Source organism: Struthio camelus, chromosome 8, assembly GCF_040807025.1.
Source record: "Struthio camelus isolate bStrCam1 chromosome 8, bStrCam1.hap1, whole genome shotgun sequence".
NCBI lineage: Eukaryota > Metazoa > Chordata > Aves > Struthioniformes > Struthionidae > Struthio > Struthio camelus.
The window spans coordinates 9,463,013-9,477,496 of record NC_090949.1 but is presented as its reverse complement, the minus strand read 5'-3'; the positions used below and the strand labels follow the sequence as shown (position 1 = coordinate 9,477,496).

The 14,484-nt window shown below is 45.7% G+C and overlaps 1 protein-coding gene across 10 annotated transcripts in view; it reads right to left on the bottom strand.

The window, feature by feature from the left end:
• The window catches only part of PACS2 (phosphofurin acidic cluster sorting protein 2), an 87,797-nt gene that overhangs the window by 21,929 nt on the left and 51,384 nt on the right, over positions 1-14,484 (bottom strand). For 3 of the 10 annotated variants that reach the window (XM_068952008.1, XM_068952015.1, XM_068952017.1), the window contains exons 10-19: positions 13,726-13,816; positions 12,267-12,341; positions 11,374-11,495; positions 10,959-11,094; positions 10,144-10,248; positions 8,705-8,811; positions 7,856-8,010; positions 4,392-4,502; positions 2,183-2,291; positions 132-164 (exon numbers count right to left, since the gene is read on the bottom strand). In XM_068952008.1, the coding sequence (XP_068808109.1) occupies positions 132-164; positions 2,183-2,291; positions 4,392-4,502; positions 7,856-8,010; positions 8,705-8,811; positions 10,144-10,248; positions 10,959-11,094; positions 11,374-11,495; positions 12,267-12,341; positions 13,726-13,816 (1,044 nt within the window). The remainder of the gene's footprint in view (positions 1-131; positions 165-2,182; positions 2,292-4,391; positions 4,503-7,855; positions 8,011-8,704; positions 8,812-10,143; positions 10,249-10,958; positions 11,095-11,373; positions 11,496-12,266; positions 12,342-13,725; positions 13,817-14,484) is intronic. The other 7 variants (XM_068952009.1, XM_068952013.1, XM_068952010.1 and 4 more) reach the window with 5 other exon arrangements.

Sequence of the window (14,484 nt, the reverse complement as noted above, 5' to 3'; positions counted from 1 at the left end):
GCGAGCAGAACTTAACCTGAAGCATAAACTGAGCATCCCAGACCTGCAGGACTGTTAAACAAGACACAGAAGACCAGCCCATATGGGAAAAGAGACAGGAGGTAGGAGAGGAAACCTAAAGAAACAGATACCTTAGGGTAAAATCAAAATGAAAGCTCTTTTTCCTTTTCAGAAAGCAACCAAAGGAAAAGATAAATATGTTATTATACTTACAATAAAGTGATGCATTCATTTAGATAGTGCTATTGGAAACCCAGTTACTGCGTTGTTTTTTTCCACAATACTATCCCTACGTCACTTCCAATGATAGAAAGCTGCATTTCTAAAGGAAGCCACATGGGGAGATAATTGCCTGTCACTCCATGGGAGAGGTTCTTCCTCTAACCCACTCTCCAGTTTGCTCAGGTGGTACTTGGCTGAAAGTGGAACTTGTTTTTAATGGATACAACAGAGATACCAAGAGACTGCAGGCTGCTACTACAGATCTGAATAAAAGGCTCGATGATCTCTCCTCTAGGCAACCTTCTGCAGGGCTTGAGTCTGCAGCATAACATAAATCTCTCAGTTTAGGGCGCAGCACCAGAAGGCCTTACAGATCTAAAATCCAAACTGATCTGACCAGCTCGGTGAAGAAATCACGCACACTGCTGGGAGGAGTGAGTGCACATCACTGAAGTAGTTTTCAGATGTTTTTTCAACAAAGTACCTAACCGATGTTTCTGGACACAGCAGAAACTCCAAATGATTAAATGTGCATTAATTACAAACATAAACCTCCAGCTAAAGTTGGAGCATGCAGTGGGGATGGTGCAGAACCCAGCAACTGAGGGGTGCAGGGAAACGAGCAAGGCAGCCATCAGAAGAGGTTAACTGCACTTTGGTACACTTGAGACATTTGTTCATTGTTACATTTGTAACTAATGGGAAATCCTTATGCCAAAAACAAGATGAAAGACTGAAGAAGCCTCCTGTACCCCTGGCTTTCCAAACTTCATCTTTATCAGGTTAACATTACTGAAGTTCAGGTACTCACAAATACAGCTATGGGGGGGGGGGGGGGAAAAGTATGTGAAGAGAGTGCCCTTTTTCTAATGGACCAGTCAGTCCGGAAATATTTTCCTTCGGAGAATATCAAGAATGGGCTAAGTTTTACTGAACCAGTTCTGCAAAGAAATGTAAAACAGGCAGAGGAATCAAAAAGTAATATACAGTGAACATTTGCAAAAAGAGGGAAAAAGTGACTGTGCTCACACTTTAATTCCTCCCAGTTTTTATGCAAACTAGGCACAAAGGAGGGATGTTAACAGACCATCAACAGCAGAACAGATGCAACCAGGGATAAAGTCATCCACATTCTGCATGAGATTGCTAGTCCCTAATGGACAAAATCATAAGGTGGGTGTTTGTCCTACTCTGAGAGCCAGAGTCATTGGGACACATGTGAATTAGAGTTTGTCTCCACTGTGTCTCAGAAACAATGCATCTCTCTCCTTCAGTGACAGTACTCTTCTTCCTGGATCACGGCCATGCGAGGCTCTTCAGACTTCTCCATTTTGTTTTCAGACCCCAATCCTCCCTCCAACAGGCTTCTTACGCCTTAAGAGAAGCCGAAATAAAACCTGGTTAGCCCTTCCCAACAGGGGTCCTGGTAGCCTGCAGAGGCCAGGCAACAAGCATTTTGCTTCTCCCGCGGTGAGCTCTGCTATTTGCATTCTGAACAGCTCCAAAAAGAAAAGGTTTTTGGTTCCTGCAGTGCTGGTGCAAAAAGGCCAGGTCTCACAGGAGACATAATGGGGAGGGAATGCCATAGTCTGCAATCTTGCACCCAAATTTTCTCACCTACAAAACAACTGAAAGGCTTGTGTAAGGCTGGGAGAACTCTCCACGGCAAGAGACATCTGGAACTTAAGCAGATACAGTCACACCCTCTGTCCCCTAGCCTCACTTCCCCAAACCTCTCAGGTCTTCAAATAACTCAGTGAGCTTAAAAAACAGAACCACCTCCCTGTTCCAGATTCTGTTATCTAAGTGGGATACATCATCAGGTGCAGTGTACAATAATGCTCCCAAGCTGTTTGCAGTTTGGAGCGAGTTTAAGACTGCTAGCACACAAGATGAGAAAAGCACTTCACCTGCAACCCGTTGGTCTTTCTGGCAAGTCAATACTATATTAGTAACATACCTTTTCTGCTTGTATGTCAACATTGCTTCAGCAATGGGCAACTGGTGTGCACAGTTTGCCCCTGCTATATACTGTGTTATTCTGGAGACAACATCAGGCGTTTCTGGAACTGCAACAGAGCAAAGAGAAAATAAACAAAGTGAATTCTCAGACCACCACTAGCACTGTCCTCCATTTGCTCAGCCAAGCAGCTGATGGTACCCAGCCAGCTGCATTTGAATTGCATCTTCTGAAGGAAGCTCTGCAGCCTACCCTAGACCGCTGCAACACTGCCTAAACAGAAGCCAACACCCTACAAGAGCTCCAAAGAAAAAAGGCTAGGAAAGCACACGAGTTGCAGAGGTCTGTATGCAGCATTACTTACTGAAAACATCATAGTTATTTTGTATTTGCTAAAACACTTTTCTTTGGAAATGCATAGCTGCTCAAAGTCAACCTTAGACTTTGCCTGTCTTGACTGTGGGCAGCTGCTGAAGAAAGTGCCTAGGCTTCCCTGCCAGGACTTTGGCAAGCTGCTCTGCTCACACCAGTATCTGGGTTACCTGATTTCCTAATGAACTCATTGCCTTGCTGAGTTAATTGAAAAGACTGAGAGCCATGCAACGGTAGGAAGAGCACAAAGATCATGTGTTTAACAGCAAGCGTGCTTAAAGTCTGCGAGTGCATGTTTGACTCAGGCTGACAGGCAGACATTTCCTAAATGCCTTCCACATTGCTTTCATTCAAGCAAAGAGCCTGAAGCGTGAGATAGGGGAACACAAGTTACCTTCACCAGGCACTTCCATACCTTAATGAGCATTTTAATTCAGAGCCTCTAACAACAGTTACCTGAACAGTGAACTGTGAAGTGAAAGTGATAGTGTTCCTTGCCAGACCTCCTTAAGTCATCACAGGGTTTCTGTGTGGTTCTCCCTGCCCAGACGAAAATTAAAAGCCCACAAGAAGAGTCTGGGTGGACTGCACAAAAATGGGGATGCATTTTCCTCATAGCATGTAGGCAAGTAAATAAGGGCTGCAGCATAAACCCCTATTAACGAAGGGATACAGGTTTTGGGCTGGACTTCCATAGTTAACAAAGTATTCCCTAAGCCAGACACAAAGGCCAAGTCTGTATCTACATTTGTCTCCATTTTCAAGTGCAGCAAGGAATTAAAAGAAACCTGTCCCAGATGTCTGTTCTTCCATAAGCTTGAAATCACAGAAAAATTGAAGTTGGGTGGGACTTTAGGAGACCTCTAGACTACCTTCCTACTCCAAGTAGGATTAACTTCACAGCTAGAACTGGCTGCCTAGGGACTCATTCAGCCAATTTCCCGTCTGCTGAAAAAGGCTCCAAAATATCCCCTGGGAATATCTCTTTCCTCCTCTCACCGGCAGAGGACTTCCACAAGCATCCTATCCCCCAGGGGGCCCCAGGCACGCTCCACAAATCCAACAGGACAAGCATACTGCAAACCCCCATGCTCTCACTGCTCCGAAAACACTGATGCTTTTTCCTGCTAGTGAATTCCTCTAGAGGATAGGCCACGATGATAGCATCGCTCCTCAGGCGAGTTGCAAGCCCCCCTCAGGGAGGCCTGAACATCAGATGCAAATCCTTCTTTCTCCTGTTTCTTTCCGTTCTTGCAGGATTGGACAGAAAAATTGTAAGCACTAATATTTTAAGCAAATGAGTACTTTAACACTCAGTAAGATTTTACTGTGGCCTAGAAGAGATTCCCATCAAGAGAGGAACTTGTTGATCTGACCGAGGGCAGCTCTCATGTGTTACAACACTGGCAAAGAACAAAACTTTTTTAATGAGAAACATCCTGCCAGATTTCAGACATGCCAAGGTCATTCTCACATGCAACTAATAAAAGCTGATTTTCCCAGAATTTGCAGTTTTCCAGATCCAGCTCTCCAGATCACCAAAGAAGGTGATGTAGTAAACTTGGTGGCAAGACCTCCACAAAGAACAAAACTGAGAGCTAAGTAAAAACAATGCGACTCAGAGGCAGCTAGTGCCTCTCAGAGCTAACAACAGTTTGCAAACCACTAAGTGGAGGACATACAAAGGTCAGCCTCTGAAAAGGGAATGTGGTAGAGGAAGGAGAAAAGAGGAACACACACATTTGTCTGCTTCCTCTTGTATTTACTCGACCTTTGCTAAAATTACTCATTCAAGCCTTTTATCCCACACAGGCCAGACACAGACACGTGGTCTTACCAGTGGTCTGTGCTTCAAGTTTGTTGAACAAATCTCTCCACGCTAGATCTTGGAAGAAGTTGTTGTATCTATAATCTACAGACCCCAGATACTTGGCCACTGGATGAGAGCCTAAGAAAGAAAGGAAAACATGACAGTTGTTCTTCCCAGCACTGAAGACAGGTGTGGTTTCTGTCTGTAAGGAATTAAATTCCAAAAATCAAAACTACACTAGACAACCTGGAAATAAATTTCTTCAGTTACAAATAAGTTAGTCCAGCTTATCTCCACAAGAGCATGCAAATAGATTTTCCAACAGAGACGTTGCTTCAACACCACTGACATTTGCAGAGAAGCACCCCCCTCCCCCCCATTTCAAACATTAAAAGGCCAAAGAAAACAGGACTGGGAAACTGCTGAGGAAATAAATGATTTGGAAGACCCCGAGGCCCTAGGGCTCTCCCCCTCAGGCACTCAGTTTAGCAAGTGGCTTGCCCAGCAGCTCTTCCTCCCTGCAGGCTGCCATGCGCGCAACGCAACTAGGCCACTTCTGCCGAGAGGAGACGGACCCCCCTCTGAACACTGCTCACACCCCACGGCTGCTCTGCAACACACAGAAGGAGCAATCATCTCCAATCCATTTAAAACCACCCAGGGAGGTTTGTTTAATTGAGGGTGTTAGGGAAGGAGCAAAAGAAGCTGTAACAAGTTCAATAAATAGGCTGTGATTAGAGACAGAAGCAGAGTCTGAAGAGCACAGTCCCTGGTGAATGCTGGCATATAGCTCAGGTCCCTGCTTGCCCTAGCTAAACCTAACGCTCTTCTGTGAGCCCAGAAAGACCTACTGCTTTCACCAAGTTAATTCCTCCAGCTCGCAGCCATGGAAGGAGACCTGCCTTCACACCTACTGACACTGAGCAGGAGAGGGAAGGCATTTAAGTGGCAACCTCTGCCCTAGGAGGTATCTAAAATTTGCCACCAGCAATTTAGGCTGCAGGTGTCCGGAAACCAGACGGTATGTTGTTGTAACTGCCTCTCCAGTTTCCAGTACCAGAGAAAAGGTGCACCAGGATTGGACTTTCCAGTCACCATGTTTCAGCCTTTGCTCTTTCCATGCTCAGCGTGGGTCAGGCACATTTACAATCAGCTGTGAATACGCCTCAGAGCTTCTCCTAATCAGCTTAGGTTTTTTTAATCCTCCCTGCATACTGAATTCTCACATCAAGCCACATTTTCAGAGATCGCAACAGTTGTCGTCAGCTGGTAATCAGTAACCTGCAAAGTCCTTCCCAAAACACCACAGATTGCTTAAATATATTCACCATCCTCCAGAAAAATTCATGGTAGAAAAAAATCCACTGTTTCTTAGTGCTCCACACTGTGTTTCTTAGTACTCCAGACCAGCACAAATTTCCAGGCTTCCACAAGTGTTTCAAGTGAAAGATCTGAGCTCTCCCCAGTGTCACTAGAGACTGGAGCATAAAACAGCTTTCTCACATGTTGGAAAAACACATCACATATGGCAAACACAGTTGGGATCAAGTACTAAACACAAGATCTGTTGATAAGTTGTAGCCACAGGGGCTAAATAAAACGGTGAAAACAAGCAAAAAACCGCAATAACAAAAAACTTCGTTTCTATTTTATTTGCCCCTTTGAATCATTACTTCACTAGCCTGGACATCAAGAGAGTCTTTCAGCCATAGAATCAGAAGCAGGTAGCAGGACCGAATCTTCCCGATACAGATGCTTGCAGACAACAAACCAACAAACCACTGTATGTTAACTCTTCTTCTTCTGTCGTTGAAGCATCTAAGTTGTGGACTAAAAAGGTAAAGCCATCTTAGAAAAAAAGCCACCACTTCCTACTTGGAAGACACTGTTAACAGCAGAAACTCTTTTCCTTTAAGATGTTTACAGCATAGCCACCATTTTGTCGTTGGTGCTTTTTTTAATTGTCAAAAGAGGGAGGTTGCTACTCAGTGACATTGATGAACTGCCAGAAAGCTGGCCAGAAATGAGTACTCCATCCAATTAAGAAATAATGCAGACTTTCATGGCAAAGGCCCCATTAGAGAGGTTTGAATATTTAAAACACATTTTAAAAGTATTCATAGTTCTGAAGCAGTTCCACTATCAATTTAAAGTGTTTTATTTCCTTTTTTAACTTGCCAGGTAAAGTTTTAAGAATAAAAAACAATCCAAAAACATTAGCTAAATCCTGCAGTTCACTTTCAAAGAGAGAATATCCATCAAAGACTGTGGGATAGAAAACTGCACTCCTCTCTTCAGGCCAAGGAGAAGGTCTGTGTGGGGAGGACCAAAGCCCTCAGCCACACAGACCCTCATTCATTTAACCCTGAAGAAATATTTATTTTTTGTGTTTCTACCTCTCTCTCCCCCTTTCCCGCTAACTACTTTGGAATTAAATGCTTTTGTTACAGAAGGATAGCCAGCCCTCTCCTGTTTGCCTTCTGCAGGTCCCACCACCGAACTGATGCAGCCTAACACTCGCTGTCCATAGTGCCAGGCAGCACCTTCTGCCCTCCTACAGTCAGAGCAGACAAATGCCATCAGCAGGTCCCAGGCCTCGAAGACTGCAAAATATCAAGGAAAAGCACTCTTCAAGCTCCACCTGCGTCACCCAGGTGCCCTACTCACACTCACCAAAGCGGCTGCTCACACAAACCAAGTGTTGGACTAGACCAACTCCTGGCATCGGTCCCCTGTGACACACCAGCACTACCCAGATGCCGCTGCCCCGAGCGTCAGCGACTGCCCTGCTTCCCAGGCCTCAGCTAGAACGCTCCTCGTGTTCCTGCCTACGGCAGCAAGGCCTCTAACATTATCAGTCTGCTTTGCTCCCCGGGACACAAGCGCTCCAAGCTGCCAGCCAAGCAGCGTTGCTGAGCTGTTGGAAGAGCAGAGCTGAGGTGCTGGAAAACTGAGGAAAAAACCCAAGGAGAACAGGACGTAAAGGAACGGTCAAAGATACATGTAATTTTAGTAATTTAAACTCTCAGCAGTTTCAGAGCCTTTACAAATTTTAATCTCCCCCTTCTTCTACCATAAACATTTTGTGTGTCGGTCTTAAAGAGGCCACAATAGTTATTGCTTGAGGAAACATCGCACCCCATAAATTTAAGATTTCAGCCAAGGAAAGGATTTCTAAAACAGTATTCTTTGCATTCATTGTACAGTGATAAAAAGATATATAAGAGCCTCCCCATCTGGGGAGAAAGGGGACTCAATCCTCTGCTTCAAACAAGAGATTTACAAGCAGACTTTGGCATCAAGAACGTAAAGATGGAATTCACTCATGCAACACAAGCAACGCAGACATTAAACAGTACTATGACAGTATGACATTTGCCTCATTTAACAGCCAGTTACCTGGCCAAAGCTTTCAGGAGGGCTATTCCTGAGGGAACATATCACATTTAACCCATTCATCTTTCTATGAAGAAAAAGCGTTCCTTATTTACCTAGAGGGATGATCAAAAATCTCATGTAGCCGAGCCAGTCTGGGGTTTTGTGAGACAGCTGCTCTACAAAGAGCCTCAACACAGCACTGAGGTAATTCTGGGCTCCGGCCACTGCAATTTTAATTGGGTTTGGAGGCTGAGAATTGCAGTTACAGCTAGACAAAAAAAGAGGGAACATATTCATCATCGTGCTTCCAATCAGCTATTTCAGAACAAGTAAAAAAAGTTTAATAACAACAGTCAAGGTAGAAAAGAGCTCGTTCAATACACAAGGCAATATCACAATGACTAGCAGCAGCTTAAATCATTAATAAAACACAACATTGTTCAGTACTTTAACTGGCCTCCTTGCTCTTTCTTTGACACATTTTCACTTAACTGTCCAGGTTGGGATGCACCTATCACAGCTAACTGTGCTGGGTCAGAGAACACACTCAGGTATCCACAGCTCTCAGGAGGTATCCTCTTAAGGAAAAGAAATGAAACCTAGTTTAAAACCTACCTATTAGCTCTGCACGCTTTACTGCTTATTAGATCTGACCTAGGAGGCAGCCTCCAAAGAACAATCCTGTAAAATCAGCTGTGTTGATGAAAGGAGGCTTAGCTCCCTCCCCTACATGGCAGAACAGCAATAACTGCAGCGCTGGTGAATGCTGAAGAATCAGACACTATTCTGACTTCAGGAGAGCAGAGGGGAGAAAAATTGGAGGGGAGAAATATTTCAACTATTGGAAGGAAAACTCCCTGAGCATTGGGGCACAAGAGTTGAGAGGCTTTCAGAGCTTAGGACTGCAAGCCCTCCCTTCTGCAGGAGACAAAACAAATAAAATAAGCAAAGTTGGAACTTACTATCTCTGTATCCTGGAGACAATAGTGCTAAAAGCCGCCTGAATATCAGCTGAGGAGCATGTACAGACCACTGGCAGGGTATGCTTTTGCAAGACATCCGATAGGTACTGAGGAGACAACAGAACATGTTAATGTCCTTTTTGACACTGTTTGTCACAAGAAGAAAATCCCACCTTCCCCAGCCTCTTAGGGCTTTTCACATCAAAGCGTGGGCACTTTTTGTGTGCCCAATTTGTAGGTGGCACAGCTATTTGCCAAACACCTCTTTCCTTGCACATCAGCCAAAGAAAAGCTTTCCTTAAGAAAGCTGGAAGACTGGAACCACTGCACCGTCTTGACCAACACCAACAACGCTCAGAAATACTCAAAAAAAGGACTGTTCCCCCTCCATCCAGGGAAACAAGTTAACACACATCTCAGCTATACATGGACATAACATTAATGAGACTCAGCAGTTACCTCACACTTCCCTCAAACTCTGCACCGTTAATCCATACCCCCAGGTCAATGCAGTCTTCATCTCCACTGACCGTGCGTGCACAAGCTGCTGAGGTTACTGGGTGAAGACTTAAGGCCTTCTCACCACTTCTGCCACCTCTCTGGTCAAATAGAAGGCACCTCTCCATCTCTCAAGCATAGAGCAACTGGAACTAGCAACTCAGCTGGGATTTTTGCTCTCTCGCATACCGAGATCGCAGTTCTTCCAGAAGCAGAACGCCATACCAGCCAATGTTAACTCACAACCTGGCCCAAGTTCTGCAGACCACAGTCAACCAGTTGACCTTTTCTGTAGAGATTTTGTTGCTTTCTCAGATTCAAGTTCAGAAAGGAGACAAATTGTTCTATAAATACCCCCAAATCCACAATGAAATCACCCCATGTTGCCAATGTAAGAAAGCATAGCTCAGGGTTCTCCATAACACTAGTATCACACACTCAGGAAAAAAAAAGCTGCAACATAGCCTTAAGTCAGGAAACATAAGCATGCATGCAAGGTTATAGTGATAACTGGAAGTATTTTCTCCTGCAGTCATAACCTGTGTCTAGAAATCTCAGTCTAAACTATGGGTCAGTCCTCCCTTCCTCCTTTGTTCCAGCCTAACACAGGAAAAAAAAAGGGGGCTGTTGAGTGCAAAGTTCCAGGCGTAGTGTGCTGCTAACCAGAAGGAATGGCATTTAACTGGAAACAGAGAACCTCTGGAGAAAGGCTCAGGGCACAAAGCTCTACAGGATCCACAGCAGCTCCTGGTCAGGGACAGCTAACCTGAAGGAACCAATCCCTCAGCATGCTGCCAGCCCCTACAGACTACCAGTGCTCTTCCAGCCAAGCAGGAGAACCTACTTGGCTAATGTTTGAGCTCAAGGCCTGTCTCTCATTCCATTCCTGAGGAGGGGTAGCCAAGGAGAATGGTGCTTCAGATAACGTCTCCTGCCTTTACCTGGCCTTGCCAATCAGATGTATTGACAAGAATAATGTTTTCTGGCAGCTGGTCATCAGAAACCAAGATGTGATTTAACTGGTCATATACTGTTTTCCTGGGGATCTGGAAATACAAAGACACAAAGAGAACATAACAGTAGAGATGCTAGCTCTAACCCTCAAGCCAGTAGCTCCAGCTCTGAGAAGTCATGAGAAGTGGCTGTGGATGGGCTGGCCAGTACGCGGTCACCACATCAGCTGGGCACGCTAGGAGCCGCATTGGTTGCTGGGACTGGCACTTGCCAGCTTTCCAGCACCACGATATTCTGCGGAGTCCTCTATTTGCCACCTTGGTTTTGTCAGCCGTTACTCCTTCTACTGTGCGCTTTTCTTAAGACACTTCATACCAACTAAGAGCAGCCCAAAGAATTCAGGATTCATAGAAGCCTGCAACTATCTCTTTGTCAAGGAGGGAATTAACTGAATCCTGCAGCTTAAGAGCATGGCACAGAGATGCTCTGCATAAACCAATCCCCTTTTGCTTTTCCTAGCAATTCAAAGCAGTCATTCCCCAACACAATCCTGTTCATTCCTTGTCACAGCAATCTGCCCCAGTGTCTTCAGTTTATAGCTGGCTGACAAAGCAACAAGCTGGCAAAACCCTTTTGGAAAATACCTATCAGCCAAGACGCAAATTCCCACCTTTCTGGAGTTGCAGGGCCCAGTCCCCTTCCAGCAGGGACAGCACTTGGCCAGAAGAAAAGGGACTACAGGAGTCAGTCTTGAGAAGAGAAAAACTACAAGTGGCTAGAGAGGCACCAATACTTTTCACACCTGTAAGTGGTGACGGGTGTCCGGAGAGCGTTCATTGTCCAGACTGTTTGCCCTCTCATTCTGTGGCCTCACTGGCTGCCTCTCCTTCAGAGATGTGCTTCTTCCCCGACGTCCTGTTTGCTTTCCTTCGGACCTGCTAGAGAGGAGTGCTCGTGTTCCAGAGCTGGCTTTTTTCTGCATGAGATTCATCCCCCCAGGAGACAGATCAAGTAATCATCCCTGAGCAACACTGGAGCAATACTGCCCTTCAGGGCTCTGAGTACCCAAGCACCAAGGGCCATCATTTGAGTGCCTGAACCCAAGAAGAGTCTCCCTCCTGTCAACACATAAGGGCCAGTATGAATGAATAAGAGCAGGCTGTCCATGCCCTCCCAGGCAGCCCTGCAGCAGGCACAATGCTGTGCCAGTGCTCTACCTGGTGGATGGGATAATGAGGGACTCTGTCTTGGTGATCTTCCCACTGGGCGGGAGCTTCTCAACAAACACATCTGGGGTGGGAAGTTCAGCTTCCTGGACGTCAGCTTGCTGGTTAGACTCCTGCAAAAACACAAGGCACCAAATCAGGAACAAAGCCTCCCCCTGCCTCCCAACCATGCACCTCAGGTTGGTTCTGTCTGGGGCACATTCAGCCTGTCCCTCCTCCCAGACACGCTACTCACTGCCACAAGGGACAAGCCAATATTCACTATCTGGGACTGCCAGGTCCCAGCTTTACCTCACAGGGGAGCTGTAGGTAGGAAAGGTGCTCAAAAACAGGGCTTGGCAAGAGGCACTCTCCCACCTTAAAGCAGGGATGTACTTCCTCTTGCAATGCAGATTAACTCAGTTTACCAAAATGAATTAACAGAAAAAGACACAGAAGTATTACGAACAGCATACCCCAGCTGGAGCAACTCGAGGCTTGGGATTTTTACCCTAGGACCAGCTGAATTTCTACCAATTACACTTGGAGATACCAGACCTCATTGTACTTTTGTCTGATTATATGTAGCAGCCCTGAGAACACTTTTCAGGGCAATACCCGTGGTCAGCAATACAGTTTGGGCCAGACTTCCACAAACCAAAAGAAAGCCTGTTTAAACAGAAGCCTATGTAAAGCATTCCCATTTCAAAAGGCTGAAAGACACAAACCTCCAACAGCTGGGGTCAGAAGGAAAGCTCAGCATTATCTTCATCACAGCTAACGTTATCTACGTGAGTTGTGCTGTATATGCAGCCATATGGACATAGACACATACCACAAAATGCAGTTCACAGTTGAGACCCAAACTGCCAGAAGGAATATTAACAGGTGAGCTCTCAACTTACGAAAGAGACCGTGTCAGAAACACTGTCGCCTACATGTTTGGTTCCAAGACTCTTTGTTTTTTCAGGCACTTCTACCTGTTTGAGAAGAGAAAGGTATTAGGAGGTGTAGCATCAATGCAGGTCTCAGCCACATAGTCTGGCTCAGGCTATTCCAAAGACACAGTTCTACGCAGTTCTGGAGCATGAATGGGAATGCACCCTGGTCACACCAGAACTGAATGCGTTAGCATAGAAAATGGCAAGGCAACAACTGATTCCTCTTAACAGAAATTTAATGCAACATTCACATTTAAAAATTGGATTATGAAGTCCCAAGAGAAGATCTGGTACCTACCCAAAGGGATCCGGACTCTGCAAGGGCCAGGTTCTGCTGTTGTGGTATTACAGATGCACTTAGGCATTAACCAGCAGAGACTGCCCTGCAGCTGCTGCACAGAAACACCCTCGGTGTTTTGCAAACCCCACTGCCTCCGAGTGTCACTACAACCCAGCACGCTGCTCGTAAGCATGAGGAACCTGATTGGACAAGGGGTGCCACAGACGATCACGGACAAGCAATCGGACAAGTCACGGACAGGTGACTTGTGGACATGACAGCTTGGGAGACCAAGGATAGATGCTCAGGGCAAGGTTTCCCCTGGAGCCTCTGTTCCAGAGCTTCTGGGCACAGGCAAGCCGAGTCCAGACTGGAGCATGTTCCCTCCCATCAAGGCCCCACTGCTCATTAGTGCCTCTCCCCAGAGCTAGAGTCCTGGAAGCACACACCACCCCGTGACGAGAGGGGCTCCAAGATCCGCCCCCTTCACTCAGTCTTAGAAACTCAGCATCTAGAACCTCACACAAACAAGCCTATGACATTTACTGCACCAAAATGATGCACTACAAATGCAGGAGAGGCAAGAACGCACCCTCAAATTAGGTTGTATTTTCTGTTATCTAACAAACCTCCCTCATCCAAAGCACACAGAAAAGGGGATGCATTTGCTCCCAGTCACCCTGAAGAGCAACCCAGCATCAAAGTGGTAAAGCTTCCTCCCAGCAATATCAGGGAGTCCAAAGGGCTCCCAGGGAATATCTCCCATCCTGGCTCTCACTGCAAGTGCATGGGAATCAGAAGCCATTCTTACCACTAGAAATTACTCAATACATAACCTGAAGACATCCACTTGAGTCAATACTACATTTGCTAAAACAAAACAAAAACACACAAAAAACCCAAACCACATGAAAATTCATGTATTTGTATCCAATTATTTGGAGGAGGTCAGAGAGGGTGCTGTAATTTACACGCGCAGATATAGAGAGCACAGATATCACAGAGAGCACAGAGGCTGAACATGGCAGGTTAACGCCATGTGGCCAGAGCGCTTCAATTTCAAAGGAAACGTAGCTAGGGAGGGGAAACCTTGAGGCTGCTACATTACCTGCAGATAAACAATCTTCTTGAAACGTGACTTACAGGACTTGATGGCTCTCTCTGGCTCCTGACGCTGTGGATGCTACCGATTTCTGTCTGAGAGCTGGAGTGTGACAGTCCTTCAAAGTAAGGTCTGTATAAGGAAAAAACAAAACAAAAACAAAACAGTTTCTTGCTATTAAAGACCAGTAACAGCAGAAGTCCAGCACGTTCACAGTGAAGCAACCATGACTGTTCCTAGAGCGTCTTACTGCTCCCGATGGTTCAAGTCAAATTTACAAGCAACTTTTGTTTCTGTGAGTGAAAGGATGTGCAGCAAGAGAAGCTAGCAAGTCCAGGGATCCCTGTCTAGCCTTGACACTGACTGACTTACCTCCTTTCAAAATATCCAACGTGTTACTTGGCACACATCAGGTGTGTCTTACTAGAAACACCTGCATGCCCTCATACTACGCACCAAAAGGCAGCTTTTCATTCCTTAATATGCTAGGGTGGCTATAGGTCCAGCAGGCACACAGCAGAACAGATGCACATTCATCCCACACGAGCAGTTATGCCCCCACTATCCCAAGTATCAGGTGCAGAATTTCACAGTGCAATTCCTGTTCCAGCTTTGCAAACACTGATTGAACTAGATGCCATTCCAGACAGAACTGAAGTAGAATTACTGCCCCCCACTGATACTCTGCTCCTGCAGATAAGTGACTCGTGGTGCTAATATGGATTTTATTTCCAGCTTACATCTGGATTTGGCTGCCAGCCCTAGGATCCAATTACACATTTGCTCAATAAGATAAGGTG